This window comes from Equus przewalskii, chromosome 10 (genome assembly GCF_037783145.1).
Source record: "Equus przewalskii isolate Varuska chromosome 10, EquPr2, whole genome shotgun sequence".
NCBI lineage: Eukaryota > Metazoa > Chordata > Mammalia > Perissodactyla > Equidae > Equus > Equus przewalskii.
The window spans coordinates 24,918,852-24,934,365 of record NC_091840.1 but is presented as its reverse complement, the minus strand read 5'-3'; the positions used below and the strand labels follow the sequence as shown (position 1 = coordinate 24,934,365).

Sequence of the window (15,514 nt, the reverse complement as noted above, 5' to 3'; positions counted from 1 at the left end):
ACATGTGAGTTAATTATGTGTCATCCCTCAAGAATGCTGGTTTTAAAAGTCCCAATACTGTGGAGGGAGTGGTGAATTGGAAAATGATCATTTTCCATCGTCATAGTAAAGATGGGTTCAAGCAAGAATCATCAATGGTTGTTAAATAAATCTGAGGGTAGGGGAAGTCTGATATGGAAGGGGATATTTGCATTGTTTTAGAGTATCTCCCTGTAGATTGCTTATTAGTTATAAGGATAAAAATAGTAACTGTACAGTGGGAAATCCAACCAAACTTTGACCAAGTGATCAAAATTATCATCAATCATGGGCAGGTAGACATCTTGTTCCTCCAAGGGCAATACTTTGAAAAGGACACAGTTTCATTTTTCTAGTATTCTGACCGGGATGCACAACCTGAATCTAATCTAGAAGAAACATCCAACAAACGGAAATTGAAAAACATTCTGCAATATATACTCTTTAAAAAGTCAGTACCATGAAAGACAAAGAAAGGCTGAGAAACTGACTAAAGGAGAATAAAAGGGGCATGACAATTAAATGAATACATAATCCTGGACTGGATCTAATAATGGAGGGGAAATACCCAAAAGGACATTATTGGGACAATAATTGTAAAGAATTGTAATATAGACTATATGCCTTATATCAAAGTTAAATTTCTTGAATTTCATAATTATACTTATTGAGGTTGTATGAGTGAATATCCTTGTTCTTAGGAAATATACATGAAAATATTAAATGGTAAAGGAGCATGATGTATATAATCTACTCTCAAATGTTTAGAAGATAGATAATAGAATTATACAACAAAAGTGGCAAAATGGTACAAGTCGGTAAATTTGTGTGTATGTTGGAGTTCCCTGTATTATTTTTGCAACTTCCCTGTAAGTTTTAAATTATTTCCAAATGAAAGGTTTTAAAAATCTGCAGACTAATGACATCGGAGTCTCTGGGTACTGAGGCATTGGAATTTTTAAAAATTTTCCAGGTAGGGTTGCCAGATTTGGCAAGTAACAATATAGGATACTCAGTTAAATTTGAATGTCAGATAAACAACAATTTAAAAACTTTTTTTTGGAGGAGGAGGGGGATTAGCCCTGAGCTAACATCTGCTGCCAATCCTCCTCTTTTTGCTGAGGAAGACTGGCCCTGAGCTAACATCTGTACCCATCTTCCTCTACTTTATATGTGGGATGCCTATCGCAGCATGGCTTGCCAAGTGGTGCCGTGCCTGTACTCCGGATCCGAACCAGCGAACCCTGGGCCGCCAAAGCGGAACATGCGAACTTAACCACTGCGCCAACAGGCTGGCCCCTAAAAACATTTTTGAGTATAAGTCTGTCCCATGAAGTATTTGCTGCCTAACCAGCAAGTACGCTTTTGGAAAGCAACTCAGTCTGATATTTGTACTCTGCTTTTCTTTGTAGAATATTAGAGAAATTACTTGTTTTTTCTGTCTTCAGTATCTAAAATCATATCGGTCCCCAGTCTTATAGAGAGAAGGGGACTGAGATAAGTATAAACAGGTATTAAATGCCAGAGTTTATGACAATGAAAAGAAATCTTTAATGAATCTAGCATCTTCTGTAATAATGACAATAGTGGTCAACATTTTCTAGGGCTGATTATGTAGATGGTAGCCAACTTTGAGTGGCCCCCAATGATCCCAGCCACCTAGTATTCACAGCCTTGTGTAGTCCCTCCCACATCATACCAGGGTTGGTCTGTGTGACCAATGGCATATAGCTGAGGTGACAGTATGTCACTTCTGGATTTAGGTTTTAATCAGGCCTTCATCTCGGGTGCATATCTTCGCTCTCAGGGAATAAGCCACGTGGTGAGCAGCCCTATGGAGAGGTCTGCATGGTGAGGAACTCCAGCCTCCAGCCACGTGAGTAAGCTTGGCAGGTGACCCACAGCCCCAGACAAGTCTTCTGGGACTGTAGCTCAGCCAACAGCTGACTGCGACTTCATCAGAGACCCTGCGCCAAACCACCCGGCTAAGGCACTCCCAGATTCCTGATCCTCAGAAACTGTGTGAGATAATAAACATTAACGGTTTTAAGCTGCAAAAATTTGGAGTAATTTTGTTACACAGCAAAAGATAACTAATGTATCAAGATACAATGTAACATAATATATCTTCTAAGTATCTGTGTTTCCCCAATCAATTCTTTGAGATCGGAACTACCACATTCCCCATTTTACAGAAAGGCACACTGAAGCACAGAAAGAGCCTGTCACTCTAGGTCACCCCACGAGTATGCATTGCTGGGTCTGTCTCCAGAGTCCTCACCCCTTATAGGGAATTTCACAGCCTTCCTGTCAGGGGCGGGGCTGGGTCAGCCTGGCTTTATTATTTCATCTTATTTCTTTCTCACCATAGTGTGAGGTGGAGGAGATGTTCCAGAGAATACTACCAGCCAACTCACCCCCCAGGATGCCTTCATGTTAACAAGACACTAACTTCACACTTACTATGAGGTAAGAAGGGCAGATTGTGTTTTCTTCTCCCCAATTTAGAGACGGGCAAGCTAAAGCTCAGAGTGGATGAGGGCTTTGCCCAAAGCCAAACATAACCTGGGGAGTGGTGGGCAGGTGGAGCTGGGGCTTGAATCCTCCACTCCTCTCTCCACCCCACCAGGCTACTCTCTAATCCAAATAATGAGGGGTGCCTTTCTGGAGTCCCCGTACCCATTGCAGGAATGGGGGTGGGGTTCACTGGGGACCCCGGAAACTGCTCTGTCCTTCATGTGCACATGCAAGGAAAAGGCAGGCAAAGCCCTCCCTTCTCACCCCTCTCTTCCTTTCCCTGGGAGGTGCTCCCACCTGGGAGAAAGAGGAGCTCAGGAACGCTGCTCACTGTCTGGGAGGCCCAGCCCTTTGGCCTTTTATCCTAAATGCACCACCAATTCTCTAACTGGTGTAGAGGAAACATCCAACACCTTGTAGCTGAACCAAGCACCTTGTGGCTGCCCCCTCGCAGCCCTAACTCTTCACTGCAGTTCTCCTCCCACGGATTAGGCTGCAACTACTAAGGGCTGAGCTCTTTTCTTGACAAACAAAAGCGGACAAAATAGCTTTTGAAAACGGGGAGAGGGATTGGGGTTAGAACAGAGAGGGGACTTCCAAGCTGATCCCTTGCTGCAGATGGCCAGAAGAGGCTGTAGGTAGTGTATTTTTTCTTGAAGATCCTCTGGAATGTATCTCTCTTGACCTGAGTGGTACTAAGTGCTGGGGTAGGCAAAAATGTTTGGGACCATGCCCATGCTCGTGATGTGACTGGGGAGAAAAGCTGGATGGAGTCCTTCTAGGAATCAGGGTAGACCAGATGACTCAGTAAGTTTGTCAAGGTTTGGTCATCTCTTGTTTCCTCTGCAGGAGGAGAAGAATACAGTAGCCCCCCTTATCTGCGAGGGATACATTCCAAGACCCCCAGTGGATGCCTGAAACCACGGCCAGTACCAAACACTATACAGGCTATGTTTTTTCCTATACATACATACCTACCATAAAGTTTAATTTATAAATTAGGCACAGTAAGAGATTGATGGCGCTTTGGGGCCATTATTAAGTGAAGTAAGGGTTACTTAAACACAAGTACTATGATACCTCCACAGTCAGTCTGATAACCAAGAGGGCTACTAAGTGACTACCAGGTGGGTGGCATACACAACCTGGACACATTGGACAAAAGGATGATTCACATCCTGGGCACAACCAAGCAGGACAACTTGAGATTTCATCATGCTCCTCAGAATGGTGTGCAATTTAAAACTTAAGAATTATTTCTGGAATTTTCCATTTAATTTTTTCAGATTGCAGTTGACCCTGGGTAATTGAGACTGAGAGTAATTGAAACCGTGAAAAGTGAAACTTCGGATAAAGGGGGACAACTGCAAATCTGCCACCCGGTGCCAGGGAGATGAGAGAGGGATGTCTGCTTTCTGAGTCAGCCGGTGAGCTTGAAGACCAAGTGAACTTCTGAAGCAGAGTCCACGGCAGGGAGACTGCAGCCAGCCTTCTGAGTCACCCTGGCCTGGCTGCAGAGCTGGGCCTGGAATGTCTGCAATGGCCCTGTGGGCCCTGGGGGTGGTGAGTCACCGCCATGAACTGGGAGAGCCAACTAGCCCTAAAGGCTCTTCTGCTCTTCCTTCCAGTTCTCAACCTGGGGCCTCGACTCAGAAGCCACAAGGGTCTGGCAAGAGGGAGCCTGGGTTCTCTTGCAACAGCGCTGCCCTCACCTGCTTCCCACACTGATCCCTGACTTCCATGGCTCCTTAGATACCGCCCAAACCAAACACTCCACATGTCTGGGCCATCAGTCTTCGCATCTGGGCTTCCGGCTGCTTGGAGGTGCCCTCCTGCCTCCCCATCCCTGTGTCCTCCCTGACTCCTCTCATCCTGGAAATTCTCCGCCGTGGACTGAGGCTCTGCCACCTCCTGAGCCTCCCCTCCCTGCTCCACCCCTGCACTGCGCTGGATTCTGTGGACCAGGGCACTTCTCACCGTGGCGTGGATGCTCTGGTCGAGGTGCCAGTTGGATTTATTGAACTATTTTGATCAAGTCCAGCAGGCTCTGATACTCAGAAACTTCCCAAGGCCGTCTTTTCCATTCTCCCCACCCCACCTCCGACGTCCCAACATGCCCTGAGGGGGGCCTGTGGGCTTCCCTGGGAGTTTGGCATCTTCTCTGATCTCCTTCCCAGGTCCTCCCCACATCCCTCCCTCCCCACCCTGGGGCCCAGGCCACATTCTCCCTAGTCTGTCCACTGCACAGCATGGGAGCCAAAGATCAAAGGGAAACAGGGAGGGGGGTGGTAGAGCGGTCCCCCTGAAGAGGCGGTGGGGTGGGGATTTAAAATACAACTGAGCAGCCCACCCCAAAACAAATCCCGAGAGCATCAGGCAGCAGGTCAGGCTGCCAGGACCCATCACAGAAGCTTCCTCGACTCTGGTTTGGCAGCAGAATTAGGGGTCTCAGGGAATGACGTCCGTTCTTCTTGGAAACCCTGTGCCTCCAGGCAGGGGTGCCCAGGTTTTGACACAAATCCTTCTGAGCCTATTAACTGTGTTACTCACCAGGAAACAAGATCGAAAGCAGGCATCACGTCTTTGGAGGCCAAATCTGAATTGATGTCTAATGTCTGCCCATTGATAGCTGGGAGATGGAATTTGGAAAGCTTGCCCAGAAAGAAGTTTTTCTAGATGGTGAAAAATGGGTGGTAGGCGGGGAGGTTTCTAGGAAGCAGAGGTGAGTTGCTCCCCTGGTCTGGTTACCTCTCATCCCACACACACACTTAATTTCATGCTGGAGCTGCTCCCAGACTGGGGAGTTCACCTGGAAAGGAAAGTGGCCTTTATTAGCCCCTGGAGCTAATAGGCACAGCAGGAGCTTGGTTGGTTGTAGTTCAAAGTACCCCTGGCAAGTGGAGAAGGGAGAGCCTGGGAAGGAGGCCTTGGGGGTCTGTCTGCCAGAAATGTGGTCTGCGCCTGCCCCTTCCTGACTGAGAGCCCCGGGGACGGAGCCATGTGCTGTGTACCCAGAGGAAGGTGAAGGAGCCCCTCTGGGAGCCTCCAGTCTGAGGGTGCAGACGTGGCCGTCAGCCTCAGGGAGCCTCTGTGTGATGGAGAAGATGCAGCCCCAGTCTTACACCCTGATCTCAGAGAGCCCCCAGCCTGTTCAGGGAGACAAAGCCCTTGCCGTGGAGAGTCCTCCCCTCTGACGGGGAGGCACAGCATGACCTCAGGAGTCCCCAGCCTGATGGCAGAGACAGGACCAGACACTTCTCTCATATAGAGCGTCAGGCACTTGAGGTGAGAGCCTTGAGCCTCATAAATCTTTCCAGATAGAGCTGTAGCTGCCCCACCTTCTCCCCAGTGCCCAGGGTGCAAACGCGCCTCTTTCCCTGCTCTGCCTGCCCCTAAGCAGGGAGACAGCTTGAGTGGAAGTTCTCAGTTGCCCAAGCTGCCACCAAGAAGCCCTCAGTCTTCATGTGCTCTCAGCCCTCTGCCCTCTCTCTCTCACCCCTTTCCTCAGCCACCCAGGACACACCCTGCATATCACTATGGGGACATTGCCGCATTGCCAAAGCCCCAGGTCACTATCCAGAGCTGGGGTTCAAACTGCTCTGGCCCCACTCTCTCTGACCCAGGAGGAGCCCATTGCCTACAAGAGTGCCCCTCTCCCAGCTAGTGCCACCCTGCCCAACTCTGCTCTCCCCAAGGGCATCTTCTCTAACTGAGGCCACCTATAAAGGAAGTGGGGGATGGGAGAGCACTGGGCCCTGTGCCCAGAAGAGAGAAGGAGGAAGAAGAGAGGGGGCACTAAGGTACCCTACCCAGGACAGCCCCCAGGCAGCAGCTGGAGATACCCAAATGTTAATCACCAATTAGCACAGTTCAGGTGGAAAGGACAACTTTATTACGTGTCAAATGGACTTAATGTGGCGGGAGCTGTGGGCTTAATTTCTTGAGATAAGATGCTTTTAGGCTAATCAGCAGGTCAGTGATGCCTGGATATAAAGGAGCAGCAGCAGACTTTCTTGAGACGGACTCTGAAGGGCCAGAAGGTAGGAGGAAGAGACTCCCCTGCCCTGTCCTTCTTCTGGAAGAGCCAGAAAGGGAGCCTGGTAAGAGGAAAGCCAGGACAGGGGATGGACGAGATGCTGGAGAGGAGGCGGATCTGGGCCCCGCTGCGATGCTCAGCACCCATGCATCTCACGTGCTCTTCTTCTATGTAGGAAACAAGAGGGTGGCTCTGACGGTTCCTCCACCATGCAGATGACAAAGGCAGGAAGATGGGGTCTTGCAGCCCGCACATCTCTAGATCTGGTTTTGGTTTCCAGGGCTTGGGAGGAAGCTTCCTCCCTGCTCTTCATCTCTACCAAAGACCCCCTGGATGAAACGGGGCAAGCCCTCGGTGGAAGGGTCAGACTTCAGGAAGAACCTCCCTGAGTCGAGATAGTGAAGCCTGAGAAGGAGAGAGTGGGATGGTCCCACGTGCCGTTTTCACTGAGGGCAAGAGGGCTGTGATGCATTAAGTGACAGCCCACTTGAGAGCAGGAGGCTGGCTGGTATGAAATTTGGAGGGCTCTGAGGGGAGAATCTTGCCAAACCACATGCCTGTGATGTCTCGCCACTGGAGCTGGGAAGGGAGGGGGGGGTGTCTGTCCAGGCACACAGGTGTTCGCTGCTTTCTCCTGCCTGGATCCCTCCCCCACTGCCCTCCTCCCACCCGACTCAGACTCCACTGCAAAACAAAACAAAAGCAGGTTCACCTCTTGGCCAGGCTCCGTGTCCCTTCTAGACGCTAACTCTAAAGCCTCCCACCCTCCCCAAGGTGTTGCTCCAGCCTCTTAGAAAAGCTCCAGCCCCCAGGGCTCAGTGGCCCCCAGCTTTCAGAACCCTCACAGGCTCTGAGGCGCCAGCAATGCGCCGCCACGCTGGCTGCTCCCTCAGCATGGTGCTTCCACCTCAGCCTGGTCCTTTTTTTTCTTATCTCAGGAGTTACCGCTAGAAGATGGTGGCCATGAAGACCCTCTCTCTGCTGCTGGTGTCCCTGTTCCTGGCAGTGGTGCTAGGAGAGAAGGAAGAGGGTCACGCCAGGTAGGGGTGAGGGGGGTCGGTCACCCGCAGGGAAGGGGACTGGGGAGGTGACTGGGTTCTGGTTTTCAAGAAGGAAGTGAGAAAGGGAGGAACCCCAAGCCAAAAGGAAAGAAGCTCAATGGAAAACCTGCCAGCAGTCTGAGTACAGAGTGAGGACAGAACCAGAGAGTATTTATTACGAGCTACTCTTGCAGCCAGAGAGACTGTGGTTAGATCTCGAGAAGGACTTCTCAGTGGTTAAGTGTCTGGAATAGATGACAGCATCTCCCTCCCTAAAGAAAGCCTTAACCACTCATTTATGCATACATCTGATCAATTTTTTTTTTTTTAAAGGAAGACTGGCCCTGAGCTAACATCCATTCCCATCTTCCTCTACTTTATATGTGAGACGCCTGCCGCAGCATGGCTTGCCAAGCTGTGCCATGTCCGCACCTGGCATCCAAACCAGCAAACCCGGGGCCGCAAAAGCAGAACGTGGGCACTCTACCGCTGTGCCATCGGGCCGGCCCCCACCTTTGATCGAATTTTATGGAGGGCCTCCTGTGTGACAGGCACAGGCGATATTTGCAAAGAGTGGACCACAAAGACTTCCTGCCCTCACGAGCGTCTAAGCCCAAGGGGAGAACAGAGAAAGAATGATGGACGCGAGTTGCAAACCATCACGAGTACTGTGAGGAAAAGCAGGGAGTATTATGAGTGAATACAGCAGGGGGCTCTGTCTGTCTTTTGAGGGACCAAAAGAGACTTGTGTGAGTAAAGAGTTGGGCTTTCTCAGATGCCAGGATAAGCCATATGCCCGTGTAAATTCAGCTATGTAAATATGGCCGTCAGAGCCATGTGCAAGGAGAGACAACATCATGTAGAAGTTGAGAGTATACACCTGGGCCCAGACTGCCTGGGGGTAAATTCTGAATCTGCCACCTACACCATGTGCTAAGTTAATCTCTCTGCACCTTGGTTTCCTCATTCACAAAAAGGGGATATAGGGGCCGGTCCGGTGGCGCAGCAGTTAAGTGCGCGCGCTCCGATTCTCAGCGGCCCGGGGTTCGCCGGTTCGGATCCCGGCTGCAGACATGGCACTGCTTGGCACGCCATGCTGTGGTAGGCGTCCCACATATAAAGTAGAGGAAGATGGGCACGGATGTTAGCTCAGGGACAGGCTTCCTCAGCAAAAAGAGGTGGACTGGCAGTAGTTAGCTCAGGGCTAATCTTTCTGGAAAAAAAAAAAAAAAAGGGGGAGGGGACATAAATAGTGTCTACCTCCTAGAGGTATTCTGAGGATTAAACTGGGTCATGTACTAAAGGGCTTAGAGAGGGCCTGAGACATTGAAGTGCTGACTGGGAAGCAAAGAACTGAGTCAGGTATGGCCAGGGCAAGAGGAGTAAAGGAGGGAACCAAGATTCAGTCCTTTGGGATGACGGGGAGCCCTGATCCCGCTCTGTCCAGAAGCCAGAGCCACATACATGGAGGATGCAGGAAGTAGGCCCTTGAGTTAAAGATAAAGTCCTAAAGTCCTAGGGTCTTGATGCATAGACAAGAGAGTGTCCCTATAAAAACTGACTCCCAACAAATGGGCTGGTTTGTTTTCAAATGTCAGCCTCCTGTCAGGGACAATCATTTACCCTGGCATTGTGATTCCTTGCACCCCCTCCCCCTTCCATGGAGTCCTGGTTTCTATCTCTCCCTGCCTCTCAGATTCCAGACTAAGGTCAGTGACTCCCAACCTCGAGCCCCCAGGTATGCTGAGGGGACTTTCATCAGTGACTACAGTATCGCCATGGACAAGATCCGCCAACAAGACTTTGTGAACTGGCTGCTGGCACAGAAGGGGAAGAAGAATGAGTGAGCCATTGTACACCTCCCTCCTGTTCCCCGTTCTCCGGCTCTACCTTCCTACGTTCAGACCAGGCACCATATGTGGCCACACGAGCCACATGATGCACAATTCCAGGTGGTGCCTTTCACTTAGGTGATGATGGGGAACTGGACAACATGGCCGCCCTGGCCAGGACCCTGACTTGGGCAGCAGTCCAGTCTGGGGGCAGGACTAGGGCAATCTTCCAACCCATTTCTTCTAAGGGGAAGGGTTGGGGAAAATGTGTGGGGCTCACGGAGGATCCCCCAGGGGGCTGGGGATGAAGGCAGGGAGAGCTGAGCAGCTGCCAATGACTATTTGATGGTGGCTGTTTCAGACTTTGGAAATAGGATAAACTGCCCTCATCCTTCCTCCTTCTCTTTGCCAAATCTCTTTCCCTGCCCTCACTGTTTGGTCAGCATGGTACATTCTGGAAAGCTATTCACTGGCAGCTGAAGACAAGCGGTGGGGAGGTTGAGTGGAGAAAGAGGTACTCTCTGCTCCTTGGGTTGAGGTACCAAAAGATTGGAGGTCTTTGGACTGGAGAATATCTGGTCTCCCCAGGCTCACCCACTTCCTAATCTTTGTCTTCCCAGTTGGAAACACAACATCACCCAGAGGGAGGCCCGGGCCCTAGAGCTGACCCATCGATCCAACAGGAAGAAGGAGGAGGAGAGGGAGCAGCAGGGGTGAGTCAGCCCACAGGGGAAGGGGTGAGGGTGGGGCCTCCTGAGCTGCCCCTGCCTCATTGTTCCCTCTCCCGGACTCCAGAGCAGGGCAAGACCCAGAGATAAGCATCCCCTTCCATTCAGAGTTCAAAGAGGGGTCTTTATTGAACTCCTGGAGGTCAGCCTGAGATTAAGGGAGAAGCCTAGGAGGAATAGAGGGAGGATGGGGTCCTGGGAGGGGTTTTGGGGCCAGAGTTTCTAAGATTGGTGACTTCGTGTGCAGAGTCACTGAGTCAAGGAGAGGGGCAGTGAAGGAGACCGTGGGCACTGCCTTCCCTGCCAAACTTCAGGAAGGTTGTTTGTGGAACAGGGGGACCCTCCCGAGCCCTGATACCAGTTACTTTCTCTGAGAGGAATCTGTGGCAGAGATCACTCGAAAGAGTGAATGTTCCCAGTCACCTTTTGGGTTTACTGAAATTCATTCTCGGATACTTGTAGAGGTGAATGCGTGGGATGTCTCCCACCAGATTTTTGTTCCACTTTGCCTATATTGAAGAGCCCATATTTCCCTGGCTGACAGATCTGGGTGGGGCTTTGAAAGCTGAGATAACTGAGAGGCAGCTGTATTGACTCCCTCCCCCCAAGCCCAGTTCCCCCTTGGAATCCCAGGCCCTGTATTTACTCTCCTGGGTGGGCCCAGGCTAAAACAGCCTGCCTGAGGCTCTCCCCTTTGCAGCTCCCTGCCCAGAAACCCCTGCGATGAAGATTTGCTAAAGGATTTACTGATTCAAGAGCTGCTGGCCTGGCTCATGGACCAGATGGAGCTCTACAGGCGCAGGTAGGGGAGTCTGGTGGCTTTGAGTGTCTTGCATGGTGATTATAAGCTTGAGCTTTGGGGTCAGGCAGATGCTCAGATCTTCACCCCAACAAACACTGGCAAATTATTTAGACTCTCTGAACCTTGGTGTTTTCATGAAAATCGGAGCTATTTTAACCACTTCATGGCATTATTGTGGGGTTTAAATAAGATAATGTAAAGGAAAAAGCAGAGGGCAACGTCTGTGGAGTAATGAGAGTTCGTAATGTTGGCAGCTATTATTACTACTTACATTTCTTTCGAAACTTCCTCCAGGTGAGATGCTGCTCTCAATCCCCCTGCCCACCTGAGCTGAACTGTCCATCCTATTCTCAGCTTTCCCTCTGTACCCTCGTGCCATGGCACCTTCCTAGTGATGGTACCGCCATAGTTGGAGGCATGTTGTCCTTCTCTGCAGCCACTGCTGGTCTCAATGGTCCTTGAGTCTACCTCACCAGCTAAGAAGCCCTTCAATCTATTATGTCCCATAAGCAAGGGATGGCTAAATACCATGGAGAGGGCCATGCACCCGACGGGTGAGACAGGACACCCACTCAAGATGCAGACACCAGACACCGAGGCACAGAATCCAAAATGCACTAAGACCTTGATGCTGGGAAGCTAGGGAGAGAGTGAGGGAACAAATCTGTGACAGTTTCCTGTAAGAGGGTAAGAAAGGAGAGAGGAAGGTGACCAGAACAATGGGGAAGAGAGTATGAGAACATCTCCACAGGAAGGTGGGTAACATTCTCTGTGCTTATTTTGAATACTTATAATTAGAAAGGTAATTTGGAGGTAGGAGCAACTGAACTATGGCTGGTTGCCAAGATAAATTTACTTCGCTGACTCCAAGCTGAAAATGACCCGCCTCTCCACCACTTCCCCTCCTCTCTCCACAGATTTCAGTGACTCTCACCAAAGCCAGCTCAGGACTGGACTCTGCCCTTCACTTACTCAGCTCCTGCCTCAGCCCCATTCCAGGGTGCCCAAGAGAAGCCAAATCAATAAAGTTTAAGCTGAAATAAATCTTTATGCCTATTGTCGAAACTTATTCAAATGTCTACTGAGCACTAACAGTGTGTCTGTCTGTGTGTGCGTGCCACCCAATGAAAAGGAGATAGGGCGCTTATCCATCTGATAATTCATCTGTTTATTCTGCAAACACTTATTGGAAACTTAGCATAGCCAGCGACCATGCTGAACACTGGGGATACAGCAATGACGGAGACAGACACAGGACACGGTTCTCCCTCAATGTTTGCACCCTAGTGACGGAGGCAGACCTGAATCTTTAAACACACAAACATATTAATAGTCACATAACATGCTACATTATGTGAAGAAAGACTAGGGTGTTATGAGAGGACAGAGAAGCCTTATCCAGATGGAGTGGGGAGCCAGGAGGGCCTCTCAGGAAATGACATTTACATGGGCAGATAAAGGATGAGGGACCCTTAATAAATATTAGCCAGTGTTATTACTTATACAGCAAAATGGGCAGTAGAGAGAATAGCACAAGTCGAGGCTGGCAGGGGGCAGAGGCAGGGCCTTAAAGGCCATGTTAAAGCTTTTGGATTTTATCCTCAGTGCAAGGGCAAGTCCTTGAAGGATTCTAAGCAGGGGCAGGTCAGAGAAAATCTATTTGCATTCCAAAGCAATCACACCGATGACAGGGAGGATTATACTGAGATGAACAGGGATGAAAGTGGAAGAGGAAGACCAGCGAAGAGGCTCTTGCAGGATTGCAGGTTTCCACTGGGGTGATGGTAGTGCAGGTGGAGGCAAGTGGACAGTTTGTCCAAACGACAGTACCTCTATCTTCCGGTGTTCAAAGCTTCCCTACCTCGGTCTGCTGCCTTCTCCCAATGCCCCACATCCACAGAAAGCAAGGCTGTCTCTCCTTCTCCCCGTTGCCGTGGGTTATCTTTGCCTGGGATGACCTCCCCTCTCCCCTTGATCTAGCCATATTTTAGTAGAGTCAAACACACCTAGATTCAAATCGCTTACTAGGTCTGTGACTTGGCAAGTTAGTTCCTCTCTCTGAAGCTCAGTTTTCCATCTGTAAAAGTAAGATTAAAAAGTACCCACCTCATAGGGTTGAGGTAAGTATTAAGATAAGGCCTGGTACAAAGTAAATGGTCAATAAAAGTTAACCTTTGTTATTATTATTCACACTACCTAAAGCTCAGTTTAAAAATACAAGGGTAGGGGCCAGCCCAGTGGCATAGTGGTTGAGTCTGTGTGCTCCGCTTTGGCCACCCGCATTTGGCGGTTTGGATCCTGGGCGTGGACCTACACATTGCTCACCAAGCCAAGCTGTGCTGGCATCCCACATACAAAGTAAAGGAAGATTGGCAGGGTGTTAGCTCAGGGCCAATCTTCCTCACAAAAATAAAATAAAATAAAAGTACAAGGGTATTAGTTTAAAATCAGGGAGTGGCATCCTGGATTGGCTGAAGGGCTAGGCCAGTAAACATTAATGAGCAAAGTGGGGAGGGTGTAAGACAATGGGAAAGATAGGGACTGTGAAAATGGAAGAGACTGCTACCTAAAGGCATCCTGGTGACCAAACAAAAATTCTTTTGAGAACTGAATTTGCCTGAGGGCTACCAGTTTTCGATCTCTTCCAGCTCTGGCATTTTTGGTTTCCTCTCCTCTAAACTCCTGGAGGACTGAGAGTGTTTACCACACCATTTAGAGCATGCCTTTGCTCAGAAGATATATTTTAGTGATTCTCCATGATAGAACTGATTGTCTTGGGGACGAGTTTGGCTCTCTCTTTCTAGCGTCTTGGGTATCTCTGGGAATCAGTGAATCAGAAAAGCTTACTTTTTAAAAAATTTTGTACAATGTTCTTTTTTTTTTTTTTGAGGAAGATTAGCCCTGAGCTAACTACTGCCAGTCCTCCTCTTTTTGCTGAGGAAGACTGGCCCTGAGCTCACATCCGTGCCCACCTTTACTTTATAGGTGGGATGCCTACCACAGCATGGCTTGTCAAGCGGTGCCATGTCCACACCTGGGATCCGAACCAGCGAACCCCGGGCTGCAGAGAAGTGAAACGCGTGAACTTAACTGCTGCGCCACTGGGGCTAGCCCCATACAAATTTTGTGCAATGTTCTTACTATGGACCAGGCATAAGCATCATTTTTTCCCAACTTTTGAAGTTTTTAATTATTTTTTTGGTTTTTGTTCTTCAAATTTATAAACACCATTTTTGAAAAATCGTGGTGATCTCATTTAAAGCCTCATCACAACCCTTTAAGATAATAACATAGTAACTGTTGACGCCGCACTACACTGCCTCCAGGAGGCAGAGAATTAAAAGCACATGCTCTCAGCCACCTTGCCACAAGGCCAGTGCGCCACTTAAAGCAAGTGAGGGCATCTGTGATGGGCAGGCATTCAACGGTGTACTGGAGCAGAGCGCTTCTGAGAGCCATCGTTAAATTGTCAGGAATTTTGTGAGCAGGTTGTAAAACCATTGATAGCTTGAAATTGGCCATGGTCAGAGTATTTATACCATGGAAAGTGGCAAATGCTGTAAATCAGAGCTCCTCCTTCCCAACCTGGAGAGGTGGTTGTTCAACATTTACCAGCACACCACACTTTCTCTAAAATGATAAAGGAGAACAAATGTGTCTGAATAAGGGAATAAGCAGGTCTGCTTGAGGGTAGAAATGAGGTTGGTCAAGGGCTAATGTGTGTACCTAAGAGTATGTTAGCGTGCAGTTGACGGGATGAATAGTTAAATCTGAGGTCATGAGTGTGAGTGAGGGATCAGTGTGTGTAACCTAAGTCATACAGTGTGAGTCAAAGAGTGAGAAACGAAGCAGGTGTGTCCAGATGGTATCAGTGAATGCCTAAGGTACCAAGGTTTTGTGTTAAGACTGGTGTAGTAAGAATGAGTGTGTGAGGGCCAGCCCGATGGCGCAGCAGTTAAGTGCGCACGTTCCACTTATCGGCAGCCCGGGGTTCGCCAGTTCAGATCCCAGGTGCAGACATGGCACTGCTGGGCAAGCCATGCTGTGGTAGGCGTCCCACGTGTAAAGTAGAGGAAGATGGGCATGGATGTTAGCTCAGGGCCAGTCTTCCTCAGCAAAAAGAGGAAGATTGGCAGTAGTTAGCTCAGGGCTAATCTTCCTCAAAAAAAAAAAAAAAGAATCAGTGTGTATGTATAGGGCTAGAGTGTTTTTTATGGAAAGGGGTGGGTAGGTATATTGGAGGTGGTCAGTGTGTACGAGACGGTGTCTGAAAAGGCTAGTATGTGTTGGAGGGGACAAATCTGTGTCTGAGAAAGTATAAGTTTGTGTCTTATAGGAGCTTATGCTATCTGAGTTTAGTGTCTCAGGGTACATATGAAAGTGAATCTGAAGGTATGACTCTGAAAGGCTGAATGATTGTTTTAGCTTTGGTCCTTGCATCCTTTAAGATTATATTCCGCTTCAAATAACAGGAAAACACACAATAACAGTAGCTTTAGCATGATAGAACATTATCTCTCTTTCTCATAAACATCCAGAAG

General features: G+C 49.1%; 1 protein-coding gene across 1 annotated transcript; it reads left to right on the top strand.

The window, feature by feature from the left end:
• Positions 1–6,560: 6,560 nt before the first annotated feature.
• Positions 6,561–12,007, top strand: GIP (gastric inhibitory polypeptide). Its single transcript, XM_008532839.2, has 6 exons — positions 6,561–6,635; positions 7,510–7,611; positions 9,308–9,454; positions 10,064–10,156; positions 10,872–10,973; positions 11,891–12,007. The coding sequence occupies exons 2-6, from the start codon at positions 7,526–7,528 to the stop codon at positions 11,898–11,900; spliced, it is 438 nt and encodes a 145-aa protein (XP_008531061.1). The 5' UTR covers positions 6,561–6,635; positions 7,510–7,525; the 3' UTR covers positions 11,901–12,007.
• The last annotated feature ends 3,507 nt before the right edge of the window (positions 12,008–15,514 follow it).

Bases quoted from the DNA above. Each gene is read 5' to 3' on its own strand.
- GIP (XM_008532839.2), top strand. From the start codon at position 7,526: ATGGTGGCCATGAAGACCCTCTCTCTGCTGCTGGTGTCCCTGTTCCTG. The intron at 7,612-9,307 runs GTAGGGGTGAGG...CCTGCCTCTCAG, and splicing joins AAGGAAGAGGGTCACGCCAG to ATTCCAGACTAAGGTCAGTG. The intron at 9,455-10,063 runs GTGAGCCATTGT...TTGTCTTCCCAG, and splicing joins CAGAAGGGGAAGAAGAATGA to TTGGAAACACAACATCACCC.